This window comes from Dissoconium aciculare (assembly GCF_010015565.1).
Source record: "Dissoconium aciculare CBS 342.82 unplaced genomic scaffold K489scaffold_17, whole genome shotgun sequence".
In the NCBI taxonomy this organism is placed as follows: Eukaryota; Fungi; Ascomycota; class Dothideomycetes; order Mycosphaerellales; family Dissoconiaceae; genus Dissoconium; species Dissoconium aciculare.
Genome location: NW_022984967.1, coordinates 197,713 through 215,482, shown reverse-complemented (window position 1 = coordinate 215,482; position 17,770 = coordinate 197,713). Strand labels below are relative to the sequence as shown.

At 57.3% G+C, this 17,770-nt stretch overlaps 5 protein-coding genes across 5 annotated transcripts; 4 read left to right on the top strand and 1 right to left on the bottom strand.

The window, feature by feature from the left end:
- The first annotated feature begins 874 nt into the window (after nucleotides 1-874).
- Nucleotides 875-5,458, top strand: K489DRAFT_384761 (uncharacterized protein). The gene has a single exon (XM_033605932.1). The coding sequence runs from the start codon at nucleotides 1,198-1,200 to the stop codon at nucleotides 5,047-5,049; it is 3,852 nt and encodes a 1,283-aa protein (XP_033455610.1). The 5' UTR covers nucleotides 875-1,197; the 3' UTR covers nucleotides 5,050-5,458.
- A 709-nt stretch (nucleotides 5,459-6,167) lies between these two features.
- On the top strand, nucleotides 6,168-8,380 carry K489DRAFT_384760 (acid protease). The gene has a single exon (XM_033605931.1). The coding sequence runs from the start codon at nucleotides 6,527-6,529 to the stop codon at nucleotides 8,189-8,191; it is 1,665 nt and encodes a 554-aa protein (XP_033455609.1). The 5' UTR covers nucleotides 6,168-6,526; the 3' UTR covers nucleotides 8,192-8,380.
- Nucleotides 8,381-10,658: 2,278 nt separating this feature from the next.
- On the top strand, nucleotides 10,659-14,171 carry K489DRAFT_327429 (uncharacterized protein; the record flags this gene model as incomplete). Its single annotated transcript, XM_033601991.1, has 2 exons — nucleotides 10,659-13,376; nucleotides 13,539-14,171. The coding sequence occupies 2 exons, from the start codon at nucleotides 10,659-10,661 to the stop codon at nucleotides 14,169-14,171; spliced, it is 3,351 nt and encodes a 1,116-aa protein (XP_033455608.1).
- Nucleotides 14,172-14,818: 647 nt separating this feature from the next.
- Nucleotides 14,819-15,250, bottom strand: K489DRAFT_391167 (uncharacterized protein; the record flags this gene model as incomplete). Its single annotated transcript, XM_033606663.1, has 2 exons — nucleotides 14,819-14,873; nucleotides 14,976-15,250. 2 exons carry the CDS (start codon nucleotides 15,248-15,250, stop codon nucleotides 14,819-14,821), a joined length of 330 nt encoding a protein of 109 aa, XP_033455607.1.
- A 477-nt stretch (nucleotides 15,251-15,727) lies between these two features.
- On the top strand, nucleotides 15,728-17,646 carry K489DRAFT_327335 (uncharacterized protein; the record flags this gene model as incomplete). Its single annotated transcript, XM_033601982.1, has 2 exons — nucleotides 15,728-16,023; nucleotides 16,131-17,646. 2 exons carry the CDS (start codon nucleotides 15,728-15,730, stop codon nucleotides 17,644-17,646), a joined length of 1,812 nt encoding a protein of 603 aa, XP_033455606.1.
- Nucleotides 17,647-17,770: the final 124 nt, after the last annotated feature.

Sequence of the window (17,770 nt, the reverse complement as noted above, 5' to 3'; positions counted from 1 at the left end):
CATGCATCATACTATAGCGATGATGGGGATATGGCATGATTGAGAGTATTCATGGTGGTGATCTATGGTAAACTGTAGCAGAAGCCAGCTCCATGTATGGACGTGACAGGAAGCATGAAGATGAAGTCCCGTCACCATCAGAGGTTCCTGTCCTCCAAGTCAATTTATTATTGTTGTTACCTATTTCTACTGTATAGTACCTAGGTATTATTATCCTCGTATCACCGCAACAGGGCCCATAGGTATACAACAGTATTATGTATGGAGAGGTCGCCTACAGAACTGGGCGAGCAGAATCCAACCGGATTTATATGATAACACGGTATAGGGGTTGTGGTGGTTTTACAGATATCACTACTGCATGTTTTATGGTTTGAACTATCGTCCGTAGAACGTGCGAAGAAGAAGACGACGACGCCGAAGGAGAAGAACAAGAAGATGCTGTCGGAGATCCACCACCCTTTGTCGTATTCATCACCGCATCCATCGATGCAGATCTGCAACGGCGGGCGCAGGCGCAGGCGCAGGCGGAGGCGCAGCAGCCAACCAGCCAGCCAGCCAGCCAGCCAAGCGGGAGCCCGTGAGGAGGAAAAGCCGGCCCCCAACAGCGCCTGGGAAGGCTGGCACGCTGGAGACGATTTGATTGAATTTGATTTGATTTGATTTGGTGGGTGATGTGAGTGTCCGTCCGTCCATCCGTCCACCTGCGCACCCGCCCGCCCGCCCAAACCTGCCCGATGGTATGTCACAGTATGTCACAGCAAAGGTATCTCGGTATGTTCGTGCTCAGCGCCTTGTGCCAGGATTATCACAGTCCTGTACCTAGTATTATTATCATTAGAGTTCCCCCGAGGAAACCTGCTGCTGCCGCCGCCGCCGCCGCCGCTCACCACCCACCATTCAAACCCACTTCTCTCGTTCCGTTTGTTCGTTCGTACGGGCGGGAATGTGGACGGTCGCGGACAACAACAGCGACAACAATAACGAACAACGACGATCCATCTCTACCTAGCACATCCATCTCTACACCACCAACACCACCACCAACACCATCTACCACGTATTCGCCTTTTCTTATGTTACCTCGACAACAACCACCACCACCACCACTACCGTCCCCTACTGATCAATCAATTCTTCTCTCTCGACTGTCCATCTGATTCACATCTCCAATTCGCCGCCCATGTCATCGCTTCAATGACCGTCCTCGGGCCCAGCGCTCGACGTGCGCTGCTGCTGTTGTCCGCCCTGTTCGTCGCCTCGCTCCCACCACGCGCCTCGGCGGTCTTATTGCCTTTCGATTCGTGCACCAGCTTCGCCAAACAGAACCCATCACAGTCGGGCGAACCCTTGCAGTATAAGCCTCTGTATCTCGACGTCGTCTACGATGCCGCCAGTCAGCCCCATTCCCTGAATGTCACCGTCTTCGGCAACGTGACGGGCCAGACGCTGTCAGGCTCACTGCCGCCTCCGAGCGATTCATACTGGTCGAACCCCAATGCGACCAATGGAAAGATTACGGATGTGGGAACCTCGGGGAATTTGACATCCTTGTCGACGCGATATGATGTCCTGTCATTCACCGTCGCCAACAACTTGGTGCGCTTCTGTGGGGCTCTACGCGACAATGGATCATGTCCTCTGGGACCGACGTTCTTCGCGAACACATCGACTCCCGAGAGCACACGCGCAGGTCTCCCGGCCGTCGTTCAAAGTCTGAACCTCAACAGCAGTTATGCTTTTACCACCCTCTCCACCACAGTCCAGGTCTTCTCCGGAGATACTGGTCTCGGTCTCATCTCCTGCGTGAGCGCTCAGATCACTCCCGCCCTTGGTCCGAGGATCGAGAACCTTCTGACATGGCTTCCCGCTGCCATCTTGATCATCAAGGGTCTGGCCACCCTGTCTGCTGCGATCTGGTCACCCTGGGGAAGCGCGGACATCTTCCGATGGAGCAGCAATTACGGAAGAGATGAGGATCTGCTGCGTCTGGTCACGCCGGGGTTCGGGGATTGCCTACAATACATACAATTCGTTGTGCTCACCGGCGCCTTGACCTTGAACTACCCGGGATTCTTCCAGCCTGCCGTCAGCCAGGCCAGTTGGTCGGTTCTCCTGTTCAACGAGAGCTTCGTCAGCCAGGGCCCAGGAACGCAGAGCCTCGTCGACGGCGTGTACCGCGTGAATGGAACCTACGGCATGGCGAGGATGAGCCAGTACATCGGCATGGAGACGGTGAACGACATCTGGGCGTGCATGGCCATCTGGCTTCTGGTCATCGCCGCTGCAGTCGTCGTCCTGACCCAACTCGGTTTCTTCGGCCGCTGGATCTATCGTCAAGTCACCAGCACTTCCGAAGAGGACCTGCGCAAGAAGAACTTGCCCTTCACCCTGGGAAACATGATTCGCCTGGTCTTCAATTACTTCATCCTCCCCATCGTCGCACTGAGCCTCTTCCAGCTGGTCATTGCCTTTGGCGCACCCGCAAGTGTCCTAGCCTGTGCTGCGGTGCTGCTCGTCTTGGTCATCATCTCCGCAGGATGGATCCTCCGGGTGATTTTCAAAACCAAGCCACGCACGCTCCTTTTCGATGACATGCCGACCGTGCTGTTGTACGGCCCGCTGTACAACACATACAACGACAGCGCTGCGCCCTTTGCGCTGATCCCGGTCTTCATCACCTTCATGCGCGCAGTCGCAATCGGTGCTGTGCAGCCGAGCGGGATTGCTCAAATCATTGTGCTCGCGATTTGCGAGGTCATTCTGATTCTGACGCTGAACGGCTTCCGTCCCTTCCAAGGCCAAACGAGCATGAATCTGTATCACACATGCTTCGCATCGATCCGGCTGATCACCGTCCTCCTCATGATCGCCTTTGTGCCATCGTTGTCGGTGTCACAGGCGCCGAAAGGGTGGATCGGATACGTCATCTTAATCCTCCATGCCTGCGTGCTCGTGTTTGGCTTCTTCTTGAATTCCGCTCAAACCTTGGTCGAGGTCCTAGCCCGTGCGCTGGGTGCCGGCGGCGACTCACATAGCGGTGCCATCCGAGGCAGCATCCTCAACTGGCGCATGCTGAAGAAGCGGCAGACGCGCGTGGATGCGAAGAACCGGGCGAGCACGATGAGCACCACAGCCATGCTCCAGGACTCGAATCTGGATGTCATGTCGAATGGCCGCAGCCGTAGCATCTCAGCTAGCAGCCAGCAACTGCTGGGTCGCACCAGTGGCTTCGATAACTTTTCCAGTGGTGGCGACCCCCTCGCCTCCCCTGACCCGGAGAGCGAGAATGCGTCGGCGTTCGGAATGATGCTGGGGGGTCGCCCATCGATTGGATCCCGCGATCACCATCCTGGGGATAATTACTACCGAGCACCAAGGCCCCGGAAGGCTACCCTTGGGGCCTTGTCGGAGCCTGGGAACAAGACGCGCGGGAGCGTCGCGGAGTTCCCTTACCGAGATGCGCCTGGTCAAGGTCAACTTGCCCACACTCGGGACAACAGCTACGAGCCGAACAGTGCGCACGACTCACCCGCGCCCGCTTACATCCGCGAGCGGCAGGGATCAAACGGCGAACTTCAGGGTTCGAGCAACGCTGGCGCATCTGCCCCTCGTACGGATTATGCTGTCCGCGAAGTGGATCAATATTACCGTGGTGCTGCGCTCAACGACCAACCCACGCGCAAACTCAAGACGGGACCTGCTGACCCCGAAGGTCCTGCGATTGTCGCGCAGAGCTGGTTCCAAAATTTCCTGTTCGCCATTGGCTCCGGCGGGGCCAAGAAGAAGGAGCAGGGCAAGGGCTTTGAAGTCGTTCGGTCTTCACGCATGCCGCCAGAAGAGCTCGAGCGCGACGCAGCAGCGGCCGGGCTGAGACCCACAGGCGACGACCTCGAATTGCAGGACACGCCTACGATGAAACAGCAGCCTTATTTCGATTCGCCGACGAAGGCCACAGGCACCACAACCACGAGTATCGCGCCCGACGAGCTTGTACAGGAAGGTACGACCAAACACTCCAGCAACGCCGGTCTCGCGACCAGTGCGGACGGCGATAGTCATCCCGATGGAGAGGAAGAGGAGGAAGAGGAGGTGATCCTGGGAACTGCGACGAGAGCTTCCCGGCACTATCCCAGCCAAGTCTTTGACTTTGGCTTTGACGGAACACGGTCGCGCACGTCGGCCGGCGGCCAGTCTCCGCTCCTCAACCATCGGCCCGAGAGCGAAACGCTCTCGCAGCCGGCATTGATCCCGTTCCGCGCCTCTCAAGGCATGCTGGGAGCAGCGATCACGAGCTCAGGCACCGATCGCGCCTCCTCACACTACCCGGAGGACGACGATGACGAAGTCCACTTCACGCCCGTCGACGCCGAAACACCACCGCTCCCCCACCATGCCACCATAAGAGACCTCGTGACAGGCCTCGACCTCCCTCCACACCCTTTGTCGATGTCAACCTCCCACCAACAACTACAACAACACCCACAACCGCGTCCCACCATCGACCTCCACCCTTCCGCCGCCCCTGCTCCTCAACCCCCAGTGCGCTCTCCCAAACGCAACAGCGCCCTCAACCGTACCATGCCCAATCCACCATCCACCACAACCACATCAGCAGCGGCCAACCAAAGCCCCGGCGGCGGCGGCGCCGCGGCTCTCACCCCAGACATCGCCGACTCGCCCTCGGCACAAGCCTGGCTCGCCGCCGTCGACGCCCTGGACCGGAACCCCCACGCCCTCTCCCGCTCCTCGACCCTCGCCAGTTCCCGCCACGACGCAGCGGGTGGTTCCTCATCCGCCGCTGCTGCTCCTGCTGCTCCGGCGATGCCCCCTTCCCCCGCCGACAGAGGAGGACCGGTCCCGTCCTCCGTCCAGCGACATCGCGCCGCCGACAGCATCTCGCGGAACTCGCTCGGCGCCCAGGTCGCGCTGCAGGCCAGCCAGGCGGAGATCTTCGAGGCCGGCGAGGACGGCGACGGCGATGCGTATGCGTACGAGGCCGGCGAGCCCGTCGCAGCCGCAGCGGGGAGGGAGCGATCGACGCGCTAGTCCAGTCCCCTGCACCCCATCCCCTCTGCTCTCACGCCTCACGTGCATGCCACGGTTGGCGGACACGGCGGTGGGCCATCCTCGGCTGGACGGGAAGTCGCCTTGGCCGGAGAGGTGGCGCGGACAACGTCGATCGGGCGCGGCTCACCAACACTGATCTCCATCCGCCACCCGGGATCCTTACGTTTTTATTTTCTCTCTTTCTGAGGCTAATGTCGGTCATGTAAATTGACGCGGAGGAAAAGCGCGCGCGTGTGTGTACTATTTTCGATGTGCTTGAGGTTTGGCTTTTTTGGGGGGAGCGGAATATGTTAATTTTCATAAATTTAATGATCGGGTGATGTCCTTTTGCCTTTTTCTTCATCCTCCCTTCTTTCTATTTGTATGGAGATGATTGTCTTTACAGGATAGACGAGGTTTGGGTTTGAATTGTCTTCTTACGACGGTTGTGAACCCGAGTCTCGACTTCGAGCTGCCCGTGATGGAGGGATCGACCACCACCTTTCGTCGCCCTGCAAGGGATCATGATGGGAATACGCATCGCTTTTCACATGGAGCATCTCTGTGGAATGTCCCTCCCGTCCTGCGCTACACGGTCGGCGCCACGCCCGACTTCGGATGTGACAATGGAAGTAGAGAGGAACATGCCTCGTATCGTGTCTGGCGATGTTTTATTTTTCGGCTTCTCTTTGCATTATCCGTACATGGATTCGTTGGTGAACCCTCTGTCCTTTGGACCCGCCGCGATCACGTCCTCCTATTGGGCCGCGTCGGGTTTCATCAGACGTGAGGTAAGGCCTGTCTGTCTGTCTGTCTGTCTGTCCTCTCGGCGAGACGGGCGGAGGCTCTCTTGGCTTGTTAGTGCTTATGTCGTGACACCAGCCAGTCGGAGCACCGGATGGCATCGATCTCAGAGGTGACGTCTCGTAAGGTCGGGAATCCATGGGACGGACTGCGGGGAGAATGGTGTACATCACGTCTCACCCGCTGAATAGACCCCGTCGCTGAGTTTTGGCTTTCGTCTAGGGCCTATAGTACGAATGAAGGGGGACCTCTCCTCTCCTCTCCCGTTGTTGCATTGCATTGCTGGATGAGTGGTGCGGCTCACGTCCATCACACGCCAATCCTTCACCACAATACACTGCTGGACTGGACGCCTTTCGCTTGTCACCTCTGTTCAGCCCTAGATGCGCCTTTCGAACATGGGTGTCGAGGTTTATATACAGTACTACTACTGCATGACTCGCCAACCGGAGTGATCGACTTCTCACCGTGATGATCCGACTGACTGACTTCCTTCTCTTCGTCATCTCACACGCATACATCGACACCAGCACCCACCGCCGCCCACAACGCACCACTGCGCTGAACCGCCCGAGAGCCGGGAGAACAATGCTGCGTCGCGCCTCGTCCATGTCATGATCGCTGGAGAGGCTACCCTCCACCTCCCGCCCCGAGCTGCCGTCTTCCCTTCACGATGGCAGCCCATGTATCCACGATCGCGCCCATCTCTTGGACGCCATCGACACACTGGGAAGGCAACGATGGGTCCTGGAACACATTCGTCGTGCGCGCCGGTACACCACCACAGGAATTCCGCATCTTGCCATCCACGTCTGGGCAAGAGCTGTGGCTACCGGACCCGTCGGCCTGTGCGATCATCAGTCCCAGCAATCCCGGATATTGTGGTTCCGTCCGAGGAGTCCTGCCTTACAATGGCACCAACAGCCCCGGCTTCAATAAGAACGCCAGCACCTCGTGGGACCCGGTAGGGCTCTTCACGCTCACCGCGATCGAGAGCAGGCTGGGGTATTTCGGCAACGGCGATTATGGATTGGATACCGTCACATGGGGCAACGACACCAACTCCCCGAAATTGACCTCTCAAGTTGTAGCCTCGACTGCTACCCTACAATGGTGGATGGGCTTGGCGGGTCTGGGACCCAAAGCGATCAACTTCACCACATACAACGACCCTACGGATAGCTATCTATCCCGGCTGGCGGGAGTGGGAGCGATCGATGGTCTGTCATGGGGATATACAGCAGGCGCGCACTATCGGGCAAACACGCCTGCGTCGCTCACGCTGGGCGGATTCGACGAAGCTCGATATGTTTCCCCTGGAATGTCATTTCCAATGTACGCCGACGACTCGCGGTCCTTATCCATTGGCACAGTGCAAATGGCAGCGAGCAACACTCTGAAAGGCGACGTCAACCTCTATACCGCATCGAGCAGGGACCTGTTCCTGATCGATTCGGCTGTCCCGCACATCTGGGTGCCAGAAGGGGATATCCCTAAATGGGTCGATGCTTTTGGCCTGACCTATGACAACGCTACAGAGCTGTTCTTGGTGTCCGATGCCACGCGAAGCCGGCTGCAGACGCTCAATCCCACGGTCACCTTCACCTTCAAAAACAACGTGATACAGGCTCCAGGCCCGACCATGAACATCACACTGCCTTACGCAGCTTTCGACCTGCAAGCGAGCTACCCGTACTACACCAATGCCACCAACTACTTCCCCATCCGACGTGCAGCGAATTCGACGCAATACGTCCTCGGCCGGACCTTTCTCCAGGAGGCATACCTCATTGCCGATTACAACCGACAGAACTTCACCGTCGCGCCAGCACGCTCGCCAGACAACACCACCGATCCGCGCTTGATCCCGATCCGCAAGCCCGTCGCATCCTCATCCCTATCTGCGCCCATTGCCACAATCGGCGGACTCTCCTCGGCCGCCACCGGCGGACTCATCGCCGGCCTGGCCATCCTGGCCCTCCTGGCCGCTGCCCTCGCGGCCATCCTCCTCTCCCGATGGCGCAAGAGACGCAGAGCCCAGGCCCGGACCAGCGAGACGGCCGGCGTCCTCCCCCGCGCCGAGCTACCCTGCGACGGCCCGACCTTCTGCGAGGCGCCCAGCGACCACGCCTCCCACGAGAAGGACTCGACCCTCGCCCGACCCGAGTTCTACAGCAAGCCGAGCGCCTCCGACCGCTCGTCCGACGTCTTCGAGATGCCGGCCGCCCCGGTCGGGCACGAGACCGGCCTGATGGCGGAGGTCCCCGGCAGCGAGGGCGTCCGGCCGGAATTGGAGGACCGCCGGAAGTTCAGCTTCGAGCGGGACCGGCGGGACTGATGCTTTTTTTGCGATGCGGGTGGGATTGGCTGGCGATGGTCGGAGTTTCTTTCATGATACCCTCTTCATTTTTTCTTGATCTGTTTGGAATATTTTCTACCTTTTCTACCTTTTTTTTTCTTCTTCATCAATGCGATATCTATCACTTTGAAAAGAATAATCCGGAATTCGGATCTGGCTTTGTTCCCGTTTCCTCGTCACCTTCCTTATTCTCGAATGGATGGCCATCTGGTGGCCTGATTCGGGCTCATGATCACCATCCAGTACATACACGCCTAGGTAGTCCAGCCGGTGTGTCGCCCGGTGCGCTGATGATCCGGCCCGTTGCGTGCGGCCTTGCATTCCCTTTTCGAGAGGGGGAACACCTTGGTAGTCTGGTAGCGTGGGGATGTCGCATGCATTTTGGGAGCCCTAAGAATAGCCCTGGAAGGAAAACCAGAAAAAAAAACCCCCCGTCGCCCAACCTGCATTGCATATGTGCGCTCCTCCTGCAGCCCGTATCGACGACGGTGGAACGTTGGCGCTATCGCCCATCACCCCTGCAGCTCCCGCAAGATGAATCTGGTTGAAATCTATTTCAATTTGATTCGAAGAGGGGTTTCGGTTGTACTGTACCGCCGCAACGCTTTTCTCTGGGTGGTGGTGGTGGTGGTGGTGAGGGTGATGACTACGCTATGCCCAGCGAGGTCAAATGATGTTCGACCATTGATGGGAACATATCGAATCACCCATGAACCTCGATGGGACACCAGCCGGGCGAGTGTCAGCAGTCATTGCAGCGTAGATGAAGCGGATTGCGCCCGCCCAGAACCAGCTCGGGATTGCGCCCGCCCGTTGGTGGATTTGATTGGGTTTGATTGAATTTGATTGAGGTGGATGGGATTTGATGGGATTTGATGGGATTTGATGGGATTTGATGGGATTTGATGGGATTTGATGGGATTTGATGGGATTTGATGGTTGGGTTCGATGGGATTTGATGATTCGATTCGATTGGATTTGATGGGATTTGATGATCGAATTTGATGGGATTTCCTTGGATTTGATGATCAGATCGTTCTCGGAACCTGCCCCATTCTAGCAGTATTCCTATCGTGCCTACCGTGGACCCTACCTTTTTTTGGTCCGGCAGTCTTGAACCCTTGAGAGTCCCTGACACACGCCTCGCCTGGCTCCCTCCACATCATCGCTAGACCAGACGGACAACCGCTGCTGGATTGGACTCATCACCCGTCAACTTTTTGCCCTCATCCGCGCGTAGGTGGTTCATCATCCTGCGCCATCTCAAATCCTCCACACTCACGACACGCCATGCCACGCGGCCACCAACCGCTTCATCACCCAATTGCAGATATTCAAGCTTCATAGCACCATCACGAGTATGCGCCGCTGCAGTCTTCGTGGACGAGACGATACGCGCCAATCACGCTAAAACATCCGGTTCGGATGTGAGACCTCTCCATCGTCCGCCTCGATCTTCTGCGGGTGAACCGGCCAGTCGCCCCGAAAGGAACTAAACATCCTTCGTCGGACCTGCGGATACCACAGAGACCTCCGCGACCTAGATTGGTACCCCATCTGCCAATACGACCGGCCGATCTCTTCTCCACCCGTTCTCGCCAGCCAGGGTACATGCACGCACCCACACCCGTCGACGGCACTGCGGACTGCTGATGCGAGGATCGGCTGGCATGCCTGAGACCCCGAGGTGCCCGATCTCGAAACCATGACCCGCTCGTCGTCCATCCCGGGCGCGTCTGCCACCCCTCTGCGCCATCACAACTCCGTCCACGAGCGATCCAGCACCTCCGATCGGTTGCGCGAGGCCAACGGCAATGATCGTCGGCGCCTGCGCCGTCGGAGCATGAACAGCATCAGCGAGCTGGACGGCGTCGGCCTGTACGAGCGCCCGGACTGGCCTCTGCCCTCGCCGGACCGACGGGACCGCATCGCTGCGAACAAGGACAGCCCCACGGAAGTGCAGGATGGCCCGGCGGACGAGAGCGCAGTCTTGCGCGGCCCGCAAGAGTTGGGCTTCCCATCTGAGATGTTCATGTACGCTGAGCATCATGATGTGAGTGAGGAGGAGGAAGAGGAGGGGGAGGCGGAGGAGGATGATGGAGATGGAGATGGAGATGCAAAGAAAGATCTGGAAAGAGGGCACGAGGACAAGCCGTCGCCTCTAGGACACACAAATGGTAGAATAGTCGGGTCCGGGAAATCTCCAGAATCTCCCACGTCGAGGACGAGGATAGGGCGGGACACCAATGCAGAGCGGCACGGCTCAACACATGAGCGGGATGTCTCGCCGTCAGATGATCGTGGCCATACAACACGAGCTTCACCCAAGTTCCTCGCCAAGGATGTCAAAAGCTTTGCAAGGGCCGCGGACTCACATCCCGTAGAGCCCAAGATCCTCGCCAAAGATCGGCCAGCGCATTTCAGCATTCCCAGAATACGCGAGCCCATGCCAGAGCAGAGCAACAGTCAAACATCGGCGCCGCCGCACCAACGTAGCGAGTCAGAAGACTATGCCGACGAATTGCGCGATGTCCCCACTGAAATCGTTTCTTCAAACGCTCCGAATATCGCAGCCGTACAGGATTTCAGCAACGGACAGACACGCAACAATGGCGATGTCAGCTTTGGTGCGAGCAGTCCCATCAATCCCACTGAAGATCCAAGCACCGCACGGCGCTCCTCTGCAACCGGAGGCGCATCTGGCGTTCAGCGTCGCTCGTCAACATACTCGCTGCTGAGCGTCCAAGCAAACCCCACGGGCTTGGGATCAACGGATCATGTGCGATATAGCTGGCAATCCGTCGAAGACAGCGAACCGAGTCGGCCGCGGATCCACGTCATCAAACTATTCTCAAACACTGTAACTGCTTCAGCTGGCTTTCCTCAGGGCGAGGCATTTGGTTTCGCAATGTCACCTTCAGGTCGCCGCATTGCCGCATACAACAGTGCTCGACTCTACATCCTCCAGACAGCCGCCCTGCCGGTGGGCATCAGCCAAGATTACGCCCTCAAGAGACGGCCCCTGGCGGTTGAAATCACAGACGAGACTTCCACCATTGCCATCCTAGCAGACGACCATACAGTAAACATATACACGGCAGGCGCCCAGGGACTACGCCGAACCCGTACCATCACACTCGATTATCCTTCGAACTGCATCGCGCTGGCCCCGGCTGGCGGACTGCTCGCCGTAGCATATGAGGGCGGCGTGGAGATCTTTTCGCTGGATCCCAATGCTCTACCCACCGATCGCCGGGCCGTGCGTTCGACGCGAATGGATCGCCTGTCGTTCTCCGAGGATGGAGCAAGTCTGCTAGGAACGACGACCAGGATCAATGTTTCGTCGACGGTGGTTGTGAATGTGCCCATCTTCCCGGCAGCGCCCAACGGTGTGCCGACTGCTGACGAATTAAAAGAAGCATGGTGTTCCGAATTGCTCCACCCCGAGAACGTCCGGAATAGCAGCCACGCGACTTTCCTACGCGAGGGTGGGACTACATGCAACGAGCGACTTTTCGCCTGGAATGGCGTCGTCGACACGTTCGGCATCCTAAGCGTCAACAACCTCGAATATGGCAATATTGATTTTCCAGTCGTCATCTCCCCGCCACTATCGACTTGCGGTGGGCTAGGTGCCGCGATGAACAGCTGTCCTGCAGTCGACGAGGATGGTGACACTGTTGCGATGATTGTCAACGACCGGACGGTACGACTGTATATCGTGCCACCCAAGGGGACGCCGGCTGCGGCTAATATCGAGGCCCACAGCATCGATCACGAGCTCGACGCAGGTTATGGATGCCCCTTTGCCGATGTCAAATGGGTGTACAATCCTGTCTCAGCAGAAGGGTCTCTGCAAAGTCAGACCAGGATCAAAGGACGACTACTCGTCACCAGCCCTGGAGGCATCGTCGAGAACGGAATGTCCGCTGAAGAGACCTTTGAGGACATTGAAGGCGGTCGCATCATTCTCTTCGATTTCGATCCTCAATTTGCCGGCCAGCCAGGAAAAACTTTCAACCTCACCCTCGGAAAGGGCACGCCGCAACTGCTCGACGAGGAGCCCGTGAGTGTAGCGGACCAAGTCGCATTGGTGCGTCGACGAACCGTCAATCAAAGCCGCAAGGGCAATCTGAGCTCCAAGCCTGTAGCACTGGGTCGATCTGCAACAACATTGGGAAGTCGGCGACTATCGCGACAAGACACGTCAGGTGAAGGCACTGACCGACATTCTATGATCCACCGATCAAGCATGCTCTCCACCGGCAGCATACAACCGGAACGTCGCCTCAGCCTTGTGGATGTGGCGGAGGGCGAGGAGTTGCCTCTTGCTGTCGACGAACCATATGCTCAATCTGCTCCTCGATCTCACGTGTCTCTACAGCGAGCCGCGACCAACGCGCAGCGTCATCGTTTCCAAGCTCTCGAAGAGCGGCAACAAGAGCACGTGACTGCGGACAGCACCGGTGGCTACCTCACCTTGCCTGAGTACACTGAAGAACCCAACGCGCCCCTCCCCAGTCGATTCCGAGCCATGGCAGGTCTCGATCCGCCAGCAATGTTCGACCCTCGTACTGCGGCAATCGCCACGGTTCCAAGTGCGGACGCTGCATCTCCCGCACCTTTATCCCACGCTTCGGGTGCCGTGGACATGGATGCCAGCCTCGCCGAGGATGCGGAGACGACGTTTGCTGACATGGTCCGCACTATGCCCTCGAGCGCCGCGGTCAATACTGAACCACCGCCCTCGGCGACATCGCAAAGTTTCGACTCACGAGCTATGTCAGAGGAGACGCAGCGATCCAGTTCTCGACAGCATCTCCCTGTTGGCCCATCCGGCAGCGGTCAAGAACCTGTCCTGTCGAATCTGCCTCGCAGTCTCGCACGAGCATATGCCAACGCGCCGGTGGTAGATCCTATGCATGCTGGGAATGGCATCACCTCGGCGGACTGGGACTCCGTCAGCCCCATACAGGCACGCAGCACTTCACGCTCACAGTTCAGAAACCCGCAAATCGACGATCGCCGCCGGGATGTCATCTCGCCAATGCAGTCCAGTCCGCAATCGAGTCCGGTCGGTCCAGGACCCAGCATTGCCTTCTGGCCTGAAACCGGAGGGATCCCTCCAGGCTTTGGAAACTACGACAACGACAGTAGCAGCAATGTTCACCATTATAACCCCACGCTTACACAGCCAGCAAACAACAATCCAAGGCGGCCTTCGTCCCAAATCCGGGCCCCCAGCTCCACCGGCTCATACACGACGAGCAATAGCATCGCAGCCGCCGCCGCTCTAGACGAAGCTCCCGCCGTCGACGGCAACGAGGGCGCCTCCATGCGCCGTCTCCCTCCCCACATGCAATCCTTCCGCCGCGCCGCCGCAGCCGCCGCCGCCATCCAAGATGCGAACGCACCCGGTGCGCCCCAATCGCGCTACGATCCCTCTTCCTCCCGCATTCCCGCCCAACAACCACCCCCCCAAACCGCCCCCGCAAGTACCGCCACCCACCCCGTCACCGCCTGGCATCCTCCCGCCCCGTCTGCGCCCAAGCCATCCGCTCCCACCGGCAAACGCACCAAATCCCGCCGCGCCATCGTCTCGTCGTCTGGTGCCCCGCACGACTTGCCGCACCACCATCACCGCCGGCACAGCAGCGGCGGCGGTGGCGGCGGCGGAGAACAGCAACCCGACCGCCACAACATCAACGGCTCCGCCGCATCGCCAACCGCCCCGCGCTCCTCCAAACGCACAGGCATGTTCCGCCGGAACAAAACCACCCCCGACCTGCGGACATTGACATCGACCTCGACCAGCCGCCTGCCGAACAGCAGCAGCGGCCGCCGACGCGACGACGACGATTACGACGACGACGGCAACAACTCGATGATGGAGACGCGGAGCACGGTCACCTGGCTTGCGAAACGCGACCGGATGGGGGAGAAATGTGCGCTTATGTGATCTGACGAAACCCGCCCCTTCTCCCTTTCCTCCCTTCCTTCTTTGGATTACCTTCTTCTCCTTTCGAATCCCCCTTTTGATATCCTCTGTATATGCTCTTTTCTATTTGTCCCTTTTTGTTGCTTTGATCAAAAAAAGCCCGAGGCGCTTTTGGTTTTCCCTTTTTGGGATACGCGCGTGGCCCCTCCAAAGACAGGAGTGTGCGTATGCGTGTGTACGGCCGATTTCGGCGTGAGTTGGCTCGCGATGAGAGAGTACGGCCAGGCGGGAGTTGTTCGATTGCAAGGAGGACGACAATAAAAAAAAAAAAATTTACGTGCTTGATCCCGGAGGAAAAGAAACTCTCCTGACATGTATTCCAAAAGCGAGGAAAGAGATTTTTTACCAAATCGCTATTAATTTTCCTGATCAGAGCCTGGATCAGTGTGTTTCTGACGAGGCACGCTTTTAAGTTGCATTCGTCGTCCTTACTACCATTTGTGTTTTTCTGTTTGCTTGATCACATGGAAAGACCCCGTCTTGTCTTGTCTCGTCGCCTCGCCTCAACTGGCACACGTCAAGACCCGGCTGCTCTCGAATACAACATCTCAGTCCCCTCCCTCATCGTATTCTCGACACCCTTTCCAACTCCTTTCTTTTCGTTCTTCTCAGAAGTCCTCGAGCTTGTAGACCTCGTACGCCGGGACCTCATACGGGTGTGTCCTATACACGAAAGGCACATAACACCGATCAGCAAACTCCCACGGCCCCCTCGAGCGCGGGGCACAGAAGAAATTAAGGAAAGAAAGAAGGGGGGCGACGAACCCCTTCAACGCGCCCACCGCCTTCCGCACCCCCTCCTCCCCCCCGACACAGAGGATCTCCACCCGACACTCCTCGACCTCCTCCAGAGTCCCGACTTCCCCGATCTTCGGCTTCGCCCCGTTCCCCGGCCGGAATTGCCCCGTGCCGTGCGAGTGCCACGCGCATTCGCTGTACTTCCCCCCGGGATAGGTCCCCGCGCCCGTGGCGAAGATGGCGCTTTGCACGGCGACGCGCGCCGACGCGGGAACGAAGAAGACGAGTTTGTAGCGGGACATTTTGTTTTTTTGGATGTCTGGGGTTATCTCCGGGGGATAGGAGAGTGCAGGTTTGAGGGAGGGAAGGGTGAACGGTGCACGCGTGGGAGGAGTTGAGCGTCCGCTGACCGCTGCTACTGCCGCCGGCTGGAAGCTCCGATGTAGTGTGGGAGCTTTTAGTTCGCTTTGAGGCGCTACAACTGTGAACAAAACCTCGTAGAAGTGCTCTCGGCTTTTACGCTCTGACTCACTATGATGTATACCCTGTTTGTTCTCCTCTCCGATGAGGGATTAGACTAATTTCGATCGTTCTCATGTGCTGCCCGCGGCGATATCTCCGTAAATATACGTATAAAATGAGGGGTAGAGAAAGACGAGGTAGACGTGCATTCGCTGTGTCACCCAGCTGTATACATCCACTATTGCCTGCTTCTCGATCTCCGCATTTTACCATCCGAGCCGGGCATATCTCCATCTCATATCAGATCAAATGTCAGCATGAGTTCAAAAACATACAATTACGAGCGTCTGTCTCAAGACACACCCGTCTCTTTCCGCGTGCTGGAGCTGCTCCCAGGAGCGGACTCCGATCCGATCAGGTGCTACCTCCACATCGCCAATTGGGACGATCATCCCGAGTACGAGACCATCTCATACGCTTGGGGGGACCCGAACATCCAAGAACAAGTCATCTGCGATGATGGAGTCATTCATGTCACGAAGAGTTTGCACACTGCACTCACGCATTTTCGTGATCGCGACAGAGCGAGGTTTCTGTGGGCCGATGCGCTCTGGTAAGTCTAATTCGGCCTGTGTCGTTCCTTCCGTTGGAGGATGTTTCTCTTGTGACCGCAATTTGTATGCCCGCTGAGGAGCAATGTCTCTGACCAGACCAACGTAGTATCGACCAGAACAATCTGTCGGAGCGAGGTTTCCAGGTCAAGCACATGAAGAAAATATATCAGAACGCCCGCAAAGTCCAAGTCTGGCTGGGATCTGATGACGAGGCGTTCCAGGCTGAGACGGCGATCCGATCGATTGAAGCGATTTCCGATGCTCTGTACGCGAAGCTCGGACTCCAAAACGCAGGGAGTAACCACCATAAAAAGAAGACGTATCAAGAACTGCTGCTTCTACGTAAAGATAACCTGCCGACTCCTCAAGAGATCGGTATCGATCAAGGGTCGGTATATCGTGCGCTAGCATGGTTCTACTCCCATCGATACTTCACCCGCATATGGGTGATCCAGGAGATCAGCGCCAATGAGCAACGAGAGATAAACGTCGGAGCTTTCAAGACCACCTGGGACCGTTTGGATCTGGTCGCAAGCTACTTGGGCATCGAGCCCAGCTTGGTAGCGCTACCAGAGTTCGCCAATGCACACTGCTGGTGGGTTTCCACGATCGCAGAAATCACCTCGTTGCCTGATCGATGGCTGAGTATCCTCTATCTCGCATCGAATTACCAATGTTTGGATACCAGGGACGTCATCTACGGTCTGCGGGGTCTGATGACCTTGGGCACAGAAGAGGATCTGCTCGATCCGAATTACGAAAAGTCTTTGATCGACGTCTATCGCGGCGCAGTCGAAGCGGCTCTCATGCATTTCCAGAACACAGATGTGCTGCTGTATGCAGTGGGTAAGGCAAATCCAGCCTGGCCTTCTTGGATTCCTCGTTGGGACAAACCGATGCTTTTCCGCAATCCCTTTCGTTTTGGAAATGCCGCGTCATTCAAGCCAACCGGCGGTGGGTTGGCTTCTTGGAAAATCGATAAAGATGCGAATGAGCTTAGTCTGAAAGGTTTCATAGCCGGTCGCATCGAAGTCGTTGAGACCTACAACCAGCGTTGGTTTGCTGATGGTATCCTCGATGTCGCAGGAGAGAGAAGCAAATTGAAGCTGGCATGGACCAAGCTTCTACAAAACCTGAGCCCGGCTCACCAGACACCACAATTGGGAGAAGACACTTTGACTTCCATGGCCGTCGCTTTGTCGTTTGGCTTCGGGCGGATTCTCAATGAGACGGAACGACTCGAGACGCTCCATTCGTTCGTGGCATACCTCTTACTGGTGTTTGAGGATAACAGAGGTGCGCTCGAACGGTACATCCCGCCTACGCTTCTGCAAGACGTCAAAGCCTCTGATGGTCACGTCTTCGGGAAGCCCGTATGGGATTTCGACTATCCGGATGCGAGCATATTCATCACGAGTCGCAAGATGATCGGCTGTGCGGTGTCAACTGCGAATGTCGGCGACAATGTTTTTGTTCCGCTTGGAAGCGCCTATCCACTTGTACTTGAACCTCACGTGGAGGCAAATGGGCAGAGTCATGGGATCTTAGGGTTCTCCTACGTCGATGGACTCATGTTCGGAGAGCTGGCAGAAACGGAGGTGACTAATGTCATGATCAGATGAATGATCAGATGAATGGTCCCCATTGGTCGATGTCACTATTTTCAAGGAGCACCACCGGACTCCCCATATTGCCTGTACCAGCGACGTTTGTATGAGCACGAAGTGAGAAGGGCATGGGCAAAAT

Bases quoted from the DNA above. Each gene is read 5' to 3' on its own strand.
- K489DRAFT_384761 (XM_033605932.1), top strand. From the start codon at position 1,198: ATGACCGTCCTCGGGCCCAGCGCTCGACGTGCGCTGCTGCTGTTGTCC.
- K489DRAFT_384760 (XM_033605931.1), top strand. From the start codon at position 6,527: ATGGCAGCCCATGTATCCACGATCGCGCCCATCTCTTGGACGCCATCG.